Source organism: Trichinella spiralis (assembly GCF_000181795.1).
Source record: "Trichinella spiralis strain ISS 195 chromosome Unknown Scfld8, whole genome shotgun sequence".
NCBI lineage: Eukaryota > Metazoa > Nematoda > Enoplea > Trichinellida > Trichinellidae > Trichinella > Trichinella spiralis.
Genome location: NW_003526947.1, coordinates 830,464 through 842,020, shown reverse-complemented (window position 1 = coordinate 842,020; position 11,557 = coordinate 830,464). Strand labels below are relative to the sequence as shown.

General features: G+C 32.4%; 2 protein-coding genes across 2 annotated transcripts; one reads left to right on the top strand and one right to left on the bottom strand.

Annotated features, from left to right (window-relative positions):
- Positions 1-663: 663 nt before the first annotated feature.
- Positions 664-1,746, bottom strand: Tsp_10438 (putative snoRNA binding domain protein). Its single transcript, XM_003372832.1, has 2 exons — positions 1,640-1,746; positions 664-1,453 (listed from the first exon to the last, which is right to left on the bottom strand). Exons 1-2 carry the CDS (start codon positions 1,744-1,746, stop codon positions 664-666), a joined length of 897 nt encoding a protein of 298 aa, XP_003372880.1.
- Positions 1,747-2,826: 1,080 nt separating this feature from the next.
- Positions 2,827-11,215, top strand: Tsp_10437 (carboxypeptidase B). The gene is made up of 15 exons (XM_003372831.1): positions 2,827-2,879; positions 3,090-3,177; positions 3,424-3,452; positions 4,003-4,087; positions 4,688-4,921; positions 5,178-5,418; positions 5,472-5,595; positions 7,175-7,753; positions 7,822-7,969; positions 9,302-9,526; positions 9,576-9,675; positions 9,727-9,764; positions 10,243-10,322; positions 10,379-10,490; positions 10,868-11,215. Exons 1-15 carry the CDS (start codon positions 2,827-2,829, stop codon positions 11,213-11,215), a joined length of 2,484 nt encoding a protein of 827 aa, XP_003372879.1.
- Positions 11,216-11,557: the final 342 nt, after the last annotated feature.

The following is an 11,557-nucleotide window of genomic DNA, read 5'->3' as shown; positions in this document are numbered from 1 at the left end:
ATACTGAACATAAAATGCTAAACTTTTTTTTGTTCAAAGTTGTTGAGTGAATTGAAAAAAAAATTTCATCATCGTCATCCAAGGGGGAAATTGAATATTGTGTAAGAAAATAGTTGCATTTGTTTTTCAAATCTTTGTCCAGTGGATTATTAGCAGTGTGAAAGTGGTTCGGTTATTATTTGCAAAATTTAACTGAATTGTTTGCTTCAACTTGAGCAATAATTACAATTTTCACCAGTATAAAATATGCACACTTTGCGCACATCTATGTAAATATATGTAAATTCTCGAACAGATGTGTACTTGATAAGCATTTCTGTTGAAATGTAGATTTTTTTTGTTGTTTTAATTCAACATCAAACCAATATATTTAGTGTTGACTTCATTTTTCTTTTCAATTGTTCACATTATTCATTTGTGATTATTTTCTGTTGTAAAACTTCCAACTAAATCCATACGGTAATTATTCCACTAAACTTTCCATTCGCAAAAAATAGATTTTTTGGATATTAAATTAAATGAAAAGAGTACAAATAATAATAGTGTAAGATGGTGGAGAATATTTTTAATGAGGATAAAAACATCACAAACACGTCAACGACATGCACCAACAGTCATGATGAAAATGAACGACATACGGTCAGTTGTAGTGGATGTTATTTATTAAGCGGTGCACTGGCAGCACAAATTCAAAGCGAACTCTTCAAATACCCACGGTTCGACAAGCTGTCCGTTGTCGTCATTTATGCAGTTAGCGGTCAGTCGTCGTAGTATTTTCACAGTAAAAGCTCTTGGTCGACATCGATAATGTCCGTAAAAGCAACGATCAGATGAACAAGTAACAGAACGAACGAAACGCGGAAATCGACTCTCGCCCAGATCTATCCAATTTGCTTGTTCTTCGCAAGTCCACGGCAAATCGACACGAGTCAATTGTTCCAAATGTCCAGCATCATGAGTCCAACTTGTTCCAGCAACAATTTCCCTTTTCAATTTATCCATTTTTGGACTTTCGACAATTGTTGATCTGTTTTTCAGATTTGACAACAGTTTCAAAATACGTTGATTGTGAGCATTTCCAAGCAACACTTGCTGATGGCCGGCTTCAACTTTGAAATTCAATTCTCCTACATTGCCATGAGGAGACATGGGAAATGGTTTTTGGGAATTTGTTGCCGGCCAATTGTAATCCAAACGTCCAAATTCAGGCATGAAAAAATCCGTCGGCTTGTCCACGCTCATGTAACGACTGTTATAACCTTCGCCCAACATTAACAGCAGACGACTTCGGGATGTTGGTGGACACAGTATGCTTTGTTCAGCAGATGCAATTTTTGTAATTATCAAAAACAGAATCAAAAATAATCGACTGTACAAATCGACCAACGACAACCATCCACCGTAAACCAACATAATAATTAAAACAGTGTACAGTTGCAATTGGTTCCATCTGCTATAAGAAGCAGTTGTAATATTCTTGCGACCGTCTGCAAACTAGCTGTTCAAGTGGTGGTAGCATCGGCTAGATTTGCTAAAAACAACAAACTAGTGCTGCAGACTAATAACCACTTCAAACCGTAACAGTAATCACATAATTGGCGGCCTAGTTTTGCTGACGGGCTATATTGGGTATAATCACCTTGAGCGTTTCTGCTCTGCAGTGCTATATGCTATATGCTTTTTTGTATGGTAAAAATGGACTGCTCCACTGCACTCAGTTTTAGCACAACTTGAAATTGTGCTCATATTTTTGAAGCAAAAATATGCCACTTGAACAATTTATCGTCACAAATATTTAATATCAATTGAAAAATTGCAAATATGCCACTTTGGATTAAAAAGAAATAAATTTTTACAAAAGTAAATAATCAAATGTGAAGATTGATTATCAAATATGTTTGTACGTCTCACTGGGTTTATCGAGCGTCAATGTTTGCATTAGCTTAACAATTTTATTACATAATAAAAACAGGAATTTCGACGGCTAATGCAAACAATTTGTTAAAGCAACGGCTATTTATTTTCATTCACTTAGTTTATATTGTTATAAGAACCGAAACAAAAGTGGAATAGATCATCATTTAAGATGTGTATGCTAATCAATTTATGCTATTTTTTTTGAAATCAAATTAAGCTTTATCAATCTATAAATATGTGTGTGCATTTATACTTTTATTTATTTATTTATACTCTTCATGCTCTAAGAAATAGTGGAAAAAAACATTTTTTTACATTTCAATAATCTGTTTCATAATGTAACATTGAATATTTTATTTCTATAAATCACTTCAATGTTGGAAAAATCTCAAGTCATTCATAAATATCCAAAGAGAATTACTTGTAAATAAACGATTAATAATTGATTATTACATCATTTTACAAAGCTGATGATCTTAAAGTTTGCCTTAGTTTGAAAATTGGGTAACGGCCGTGCGTCAGCTTCTTTGCTGAAGAACCAGATGGAAATTTAAACAGGATGAAGTTTTAACTGGCTCTGCCAAGTTGTATTCTTTTCACTCCTCTTGCTCAATTCATCATACTGATAAAGTTGCAATATCACAAAATATGCGACACTTTCTCGGTATTCACTTAGCTGCAATTGAAGCACATTTGAAGAAAATTTGTTTTTTTTAATGAATTACCTTTCTTTTTTTAATTATTGCATAAACATATAGCAGAACAATAAATTTGACAATGAACAAATACTTTTATAATGCTAATATTATTTTCAGAAAGCATATAGTAAATTTTGTTCATCACATCTCTTTAGCATTGTAGTGAACAAACAGTATGCTTCAACTTGTTTCTTTAATATTTCCATTCTTCATGCTGATTACCGCCACTGCTGACAAGGAAAATTATGCAATGCAATCGAATGCGTAAGCAATTTTAGCTGTTTATTCCACAATTAATAATCAATATTCAAAGTGAACATGTTATTCAAAAAAAACTTCTTTCATTAAAGAAATGCTGCCAACATGATGTTTTCATTAATTTGTTTTATTCCAATGAATAAAATTTTTAATTAAATTAATAATTAATAAAAAACAAATTGTTTTGCATTCAAAATTTGATGCAACTGTTTTAAGAGTTTACAAAGTTATGCGCACTGTTCCAACAAATGAATCACAGCTCAAGTTTTTGCAAATCATGTATCAGCATGCTGACGGTGATCAAGTAAATTGAAATTGTTTGATTTAAGCAAACTTTTTAAATTGTTTATTTTTATGAAAGATTGATTTTTGGCGGCCACCTGCTTTTCTCAATTCAACAGTCGATATAATGGTAAATGACATTAGCATGGATAAATTTTTGTTTCAATGCAAGGAACACAATATCAGCCTCAGCATCAGCATACCAGACGTTGAAAAGTAATTTATTTGGAAATTTCCAACTAAAATAGGCGGTTTAGATTTCTTTCAGAAAAGCAAACTCGAAGAAGCAAAGGAAGGGTACGCCGCTTTAACTATTTAACAACTCCCTACTTTGATATTAGTGTCTATCATTCTTACAGTGAAGTATGTCTAAAAACCTTGCTTTACCTTGATCTGTTTTTTTATAATATATTGATAGATTCAAAATTACATGCGAAATCTGGAGAAACAATATCCACACATAGCGAAGGTGCACACTATTGGATATACGCATGAAAATCGGGAAATCAATTTAATACAGGTATTTCAATATTATAATCTTTCAGTAAATAAAAATTCTATATAAAACAAATCATTGCTAATTTATGTTTTAAAAATATTAATACATCTAGTATATTCAAAGGTGAATTTGAAAAAATACTTGTAGAAGAAATATTTTTTAATTCTGATTTCCATTAAATCTGAAAAAAAATTCAATTTTTACTATTGCACAAGCACATCCATGGCCACCTAAATTTGTGATTATATATAATATGAATTTTTAGAAAACAATTATTTACATGAAGTTAAAGTAATAATTTTTTAATTTCTTATTTAAATGTATTTTTTAGATTGGTAGATTTTACAGCAGTCAACCGGCAATATGGATTGACGCTGGTATTCATGCACGTGAATGGATTGCACCTAGTACAGCTTTATACATTATAAATTATGTAAAACAAATATTTTTTTCAATATACTGGTACTTAAATAGCATTATAATAGCTCGTGACAAGATATAATTTTGACATGGAAGTGCAGAAATATGTCAACGGCTTAACGTGGTACATACTGCCGGTGGTAAACCCTGATGGTTATGAGTTTAGTCGGTCTAGTTTAAATCCACGGGTAAATGCAAATATTTAATTTAAATTTAAACTCTGCAGCAAGATTCATTCTTTTGACTTTTTTCTCCGCTTTAATATAAAACTGGAAAAAAAGACGTACATATTAAGTACGTTTTGTATTTTAAGGTAAGATTATGGAGAAAAAATCGTTCTCCAGCAAACTGCCAACCGTTTAAAAATTCATATTGCTGTCGCGGTGTTGATCTCGTAAGTTTCCAATGCGTATCAATTCCTGGTGCTTCATCTGCATCATACTTTGCAATACTTGTGTTTTAACTGAGTCTGATCTACAAAATCATCAATCGTATGAAACTACGGAACAAGATTAGTTTTAAATTAAAAAAAAATCTTATAAAGAAGCTACACTCGTTCACGTTTAATTGATATCGTGAAATACATTTTCAAAACAACACTTCAATATTTTAGAACCGAAATTTTGATTTTAAATGGAACCAGCAGGGTGGTAGTCAGGATCCATGTCAGGAAACATACAGTGGCAGAAGTGCATTCAGCGAACCGGAAACACAAGCAATAGAACGTTTTATATTGCAAAGAGCTGATCAGTTAGGAGCATTCCTAACTTTGCATTCCTATTCACAAATATGGATGTATCCATATGGAAATCAACGTTACTCCTATCCGAAAGATGTGCATGATTTGGTATGCTTGTAAAATGAAAACGACTTGCTCAGGATAATTAAATTTTAGAGAGAAGTAGCATTAGCAGCTTGCCAATCTATATATAATGTCTATGGAACTAGATACCGTGTGGGCACAGGAGCTGACTTACTGTGTATGTGCTGCAATTATTGTACATTGAAAATTTTACTTTAACAAAGCGGAAAAATCTCAATTATTGTGTATTTTGTTCATTATTAGCATTTTGTTGTTGGTTCAATTTGAATTGCGTTTTCAGAACACAGTTTGCTGTGTTATTTTAGACCCTGCTTCTGGAGGATCTGAAGATTGGGCAAAAGCTGTAGCAGGAATTAAATATTCTTTTCTTGTTGAATTGCGCCCAGAAGAAGACAATCAAGATGGATTCATCTTAGATGAATCGCATATTATACCAACAGGAAAGGAAACTTTAGAAGGCATCAAAGAAGTTGCTATGGTTCTCTTACCAGGAAATCGCGACAATTATTTCCCAAATACCGGTAGGCTCAAAGGTTTTTTAATTTTTGGTCAGTAAAAGAATTCTGGATTTTAGATGCAAGCTCTGTTTGTCAAGACTTTCATCCGATGTGCAAAATTTGGGCTGTGTTTGGAGCATGCTTAAATGACACAGAAGTACGAAGGCTTTGTGTTAAGAGCTGTGAACTGTGTAGTGAACTGTAAAATAAAAGTTGCAACAATAAATTAGATATTAATGCGGTGGCTTTTGTTGTCCCCCTCCCCCCTTATATGCACATAAACAGCTTTTCAAGTGAGTAATAGAAAACTTGTTGTTTTGTTTCTGGTTGTAAATAAACTGTGTAAGCAGTTCAGTATTTTTTCAAACAAACATTACTAATTAATAATGTATGCAATTTTATTAATTTAGCACTTAATGCGACATGATAGATCTATTCTACAATCATGAGACAACATAATTTGCAGCATGTAAGTATTACGCAACGTTTTTGTGATCTTATAATTTTAATTGATTATAATTGATTTAATTATAATTGATTGATGATCAATGTGCAATGGGTACGATCGCAAAAACAATCAAAAGGAAGTCAAGGTCGAGAGGAAGAAAATGGGACAGGCGCCAATTCAAAATTAATATATACATATGTAAATTAATTTTGAGGCGCTTTGTGTGATAGCGGAATAGTTGCACGCTCGAGTGTGTGTTGTTCGTGCTTGTATATATTTATGAATAGAGGTTAAAAATTAGTGATGTGCCTAGCATCGGTGACCGACCAAAGCTAACCGTAACATCGCGTGTTACAAATGCATTCATAACTTGGAAGATTAACAAGAGTGCTAAAATATTTTTAACCATATCAATTGCTGTTGTATTATTAAATTTGGTTTCATGTTCTTATCACAGCATGTACTGAAATAACTTTTTGACTATAATACGTCTTACTCAGCGTTTACCATTATATATTTTTGTTTTGCTATTTTTGTTTCCATTATTTTAATAAAAAGACTATTGAGTGAGACTTCTTATTTGAAAATTTTATTTAAAAAAATTCACAAATAACTTGCGATAATTTGATTTATTTAAATAACTGTTTAAACTGATTTGAATTCGAAAGTTAAATGTGCTGTGCTGCATTGTTGGAACTAAATAACTAAATAAATGAAACATTTCGTGCTATTCCATCTAAAAATTGGTGTCCTTTGAAAAGTATTACACTTAACAGGATTAGTATTTTCATTTAATAAATTTATTTGTCATTTTTCCTGTTGCAGATGAATCTTAGCAGCTCGATGAGTTCTCGTTGCCCTTTCCACTGCCTTTTTAGCTTTGTGCAAACATTTTCACGAACAAAGCCAATGGCAGATGAGCCGCTTATGAGCAGCTGCTTGATTATATTTACATGTTTAAACATATTAACTCTCTGATGGATCCTTTGGGCCAATGAACAAAGTCAAACATTGGAAAAAATCACTTTAAAATTTGCTGTTTTACACATTCAGATTAGCCAGATTTTGCACTAAAGCGGACATGGTAAGCAAAAAATTGTTTAAAGACGAGTTAAATGAATGTTTAAAGTGAATATACTTTAAAATACTACTGCATACAAAATGCCTAACTTACCAGCTTAAATGTTATTTATACATTCCTACGTTTGAGAGCGAGGTGCTTCGTTTCTTCACATTTTCCATGTAAGTTTCGCAATTGATTTTTCATTTGTAAAACTTTTTTAGTTTCTTATTTCTCAGCATATAAATGAACAACTGAAATTGTTTTTACAGGGATAGTCAGGATGAAAAATTATTTATCGCTATTGGAGCGGCAGAATCTGCAAAAGACATCTACGAGGATGCAGATTGGCTGCCGGGCCTGGAGAAGAAGGGAGCTTTATCTTCCATCAGCCGAATAGTGAGCAAAATGAAAGCCCAATCTTTTCCACTACCTGAAAATAGCGTTTGTCAAATTGGCAATGCTAATCTTCCACGAACACTGATGTGGCGCAAAGGTGGAAAAGCTGCTTGGCTGGCTGATCCGCCATTAACAACTGTCGGGTGTAATACTGCAAAAATGTACGCCGAAGGTTTGGTTTCTGCCAATGTGTTAAACGCGCAATTGTTGGGAAACTGTGTATATGCGGCGCCGAATTTCCGTTGTGTTCAAACGGCGGATATAATCCTAAAAGTGGTGGATCCAAGTGGACACATAAAAATTCGAATTGAGCCAAAATTAGAAGCAGACTCCGAACTTATGGACAAAAATCAATGGTGGCATATTAAAACAGACCAGTTTAGTGCACATAACATTCACAGAGTTGACACTGCACACAAATCGAAGAAACGGATAAAAGATTTTTCACAGCGGTTGGAAACAATTTTTGAATAATTTTAACTACACAATTTATTTACAAATAATGGTTTGTTTAATTTAGGAACGAAATACTTGACGAGATTCAAAGAAATCATGATGGAAATGTAGCTCTTTTTATAGTGAGCGACTGGAAAATTAAGGACTTATGCAATGCAATTTGCAATTGCGAGATCAGTTCCGAAGGCAAAGCGGCGTGTGAAAACAGAGCTGTATCTTTGCTCCGTACATTTTTTTTTAAACTTCAAGATAATGAATGGAAATTATTAAATCGGTCTGTGCCGCCCTTTACATACAAAGCAAACTCAAAATTGTCGTGGAATGCATGGCACATTCTTGAATGATGATCTGAAGCTAATTTTTTTTCACAAATTATATAAGTTCATTTTACTTAATTCATATTACTTTTAAGTTATGTTCATTCATTCATGAAACAGATTTTTATAAATAATAATACTGTACAAACGCATCTTCATATGAGCAAATCATGCGAAAAACATTTTCAATTAATCAAACAATTGAGTAATGAAAATACTGTGTAAATGAAAGAATGCGAGCAAAATTTTGTCCACGTTTACAGTAAACCAATTTTTATTGTTCATTTTTGCTTTAAAAGCAGTAGATATCTTCTCCATTAAAAGACGAATAATGATGTTTGGTTTTGATATCAGATGGTTGGAAGTTTTACAGTATAATGAATTAGATCTTTATTATCTGTATTACAGTACGCTGCTTCAAATAATTTGTTTTTCAAAGAAAATGTATTATAACTGTTCTTGTTTTATAAAGATAACATTATTCCATATTCAAACGAATTCAAATTCCATATTTGCTCCAAACGCTGAATAGATTGTCATATTTTTAGTGTCATTTTTCATTTCACGTTTTTCAATTTTCATTTTAAAAATAACTGCTGTAAATAACGAGGCACTACTTAATTTGTGGGCTGTTTTATTTGGTTATGTAATAAAAAAAAAAGAAATAAATGTTGCGTTTTATATTTCATTTTGATGCTGATTTATTGAGGGCAGGTGGAAATCAATGGAATGTTTTCAAGCAAAAACCGATCAAGATGTGGTCTTACGAAAAATTGAACACTGCATTTTTGCATTTTGTTTGTCACTTTTTATAGGACCTCGACCTGCACTCTATTTACCAAGGTAATTTTCCATTTTGCTATATCATTGTAAATTACGTTATTGACCTAGGGCTAAAGAATATGCGCTCGAAATGACAACTCGTAATTGTCATATGTTTCCTATTGTTCTTTGCTTGCTGTCTGAAAGTTACTCACTTTTGCGTAATTCGCAGTATTGTACTAAACGGTAAATACCTTTCTTAAGGGTTAACAGGCATTAACAGAAATGTTATTGTAGAAATCTGTATTACAAACATCGTTATTTGTTTCGAAGCGAAGGCGATTTGGATAGGGCAATTAAAGCTATTTGCAAAATATTTGTGACACCGCGATACAAATTTAACATTGTTAGATTTTATTTATTTTCAATAATTAAATATTAATTAAATGAATTGATCATTTTTAGTTATCTTCCCCAAAAGGATTAGTTCTTGGAGACTTGGTTTTTCAATTGGGCAACACAGAAATTGTCGATTGTAACTCGATTTCTACAATTCCTACTCGTAGTGATGAATTTCAAGTGCTCACTACTTCAGCAACGTTCATTTTAATTGTTGAAAAAGATTCAATATTTGAAAAATTAGCAATGGAAAAAGCAAACAGTGTTTTACGGTCTGCAATACTTGTTACGGTAAATTGGTCACTTGGTATTTATAAATCTGTAAAAATATATTTTTTAGGCAAAGGGCTATCCAGATTTTCCAACAAGGTTGTTTTTGCGTAAACTGTACGATTATCTGAAATTGCCCATGTTTGCGTTAATGGATGCTGATCCATGTGGTACATTTTTTAAATAGTATTACAGATTAAATATTTGAATGCTTTTTATAGGAATTGAAATATTTCTCACATACAAATATGGCCCTATGGTATGTAAATTTTATTATTTTCATGCGTTGAGTATAAGTGTTAAAGTTATTTACTTTTTTATGTTATATGTTTAAATTTTTGATAAAATTTCTGTAAATGTAGATTTTTCAAGAAGTGAACTAACTATTCATTTCATAAAAAATGATTCTGTAATAGAATGATGAAATTATATTGTTTCGCATTATTTTTCTCATTTTGTTCTGGAAAACTTTATTTTTGAAAAATGTTAGTGTTAATCATTTAAAAAAGTTAGTGTTTCCAAAAGCATAATATCGATTTTCATTTTTATTTGTCAATGTTTAAGATGTTGTAGGCTGTTGTACATTCATTATATGCCTTTGAAACAATTACACATATTTACAATGTTGATGCTTCAGAAAATATACATTTGCTGAAAATTATTCACTTTTCATTTTCAAACCTAATTGATTTGTTTTGGCAAATGATATGGAATGTATTTGAAGTCTATTTTTGCAGAATGTTTCTTACGAAAGTGGAGTGAATGTTCTGTTGCCATGGATGAAATGGATTGGAGTTTATCCTTCGGAAATTAGCAGGTAAAAAGTAAAAAGAGATTGAACTGAAATCAACCTGGCATGTTTTACTTTTACAGCTTAAATTTATCCGATACGCAGAAATTGATGTTAGGCATTCGAGAACGAAAACTTATCTACTCATTGTTAAACCGCTTTGAAGCAAGCGGTGATCATTTCCTCATTAGCCAGGTTTGAATTATTTTTCATCGTTATAATTGTTCATTCTAGATCAGAATTCTGGTTCTTCTAATGATAATTATATCCTTTTAGCTACACGAACTGAACAAAATAGGTTGCAAAGTGGAAATTGAAGCCATTTGTTCAATTAACTCTTCTTATCTGATCCATGAATATCTGAAAATTAAAGTAGAAAACATACAAATGAGAAATTAATTTCACACAACGTGGAAACGTATTTGTTTTTTGATACTTTTTTTACTTTTTTGTGTTGTTTTTGGTTTTTCATTCATTTTTTGAATAAAAATAATTTCTGCTCAGACTTTCGTTTATCAACATGTGAACAAGCTTGCATTATTCTATTAGCGATGCATAAGCATACATTGCAGCCCCTTAGCGTCGAGTCGAGCCCCGGGGGAGGGCATATGGGGGGTATTGCCATTGCCCTAGTAAAATCTTATGCTTTTCCCTCCGGAGAGAAGCGCAACTGTGAATCCAACAAAGACCTGATTAAATCGATTTCTTCTGTGCAAAGAGGTCCAAATTGTTTTGATCTGGAAACCCTGAAATACTTGGCTGATCTGTCAGAAGTGAATGTCTTAGCTACAGAAGAGAAAATTACAACCACAAAGACCTTTCATGAAAATGAATTCGATTCTGAAAAAGCGCATCTGGATGAAATTATTGCCATCCTTCACGGGCATTCCATCAGGCATTCCCAAATTCATATCAATTAGCCGCTGCTGCATTGACTATAGGCATGTCTTCACTTATTTCTGAAGCAAGTGTCAGCACCCGCTCAAGGTTACTATCCTCATTTTGGCGGTCAATGACACACGCATGTATGAGCAATCTTGTGATAATTTTTTTTGAACGCAAAATTCTGGAAAGCATTTCTAACGAGGAGATTCTGCGACAGTTTCAAAAAGCTGGAAATCATAGGCTGCAACTTTACTAAACTCACATATCAATTACTCATAGACGTAAAATAAAATATTGAATAATCAGCCATCGTGATAACTAAATTACGCACGTTCAAGCGAAAATTTGAGCTGATATACTGATGTATGCAAAGTGGT

What these genes read in the sequence shown, in the direction of transcription:
- Tsp_10438 (XM_003372832.1), bottom strand. Translation starts at nt 1,746, where the DNA reads ATGAGCACAATTTCAAGTTGTGCTAAAACTGAGTGCAGTGGAGCAGTC. An exon ending in GCAGAGCAGAAACGCTCAAG is followed by an intron (nt 1,454 to 1,639) that starts GTGATTATACCC and finishes TGCTTCTTATAG; the next exon opens with CAGATGGAACCAATTGCAAC.
- Tsp_10437 (XM_003372831.1), top strand. Translation starts at nt 2,827, where the DNA reads ATGCTGATTACCGCCACTGCTGACAAGGAAAATTATGCAATGCAATCG. An exon ending in TATGCAATGCAATCGAATGC is followed by an intron (nt 2,880 to 3,089) that starts GTAAGCAATTTT and finishes AACTGTTTTAAG; the next exon opens with AGTTTACAAAGTTATGCGCA. An exon ending in TATCCTTCGGAAATTAGCAG is followed by an intron (nt 10,323 to 10,378) that starts GTAAAAAGTAAA and finishes TTACTTTTACAG; the next exon opens with CTTAAATTTATCCGATACGC.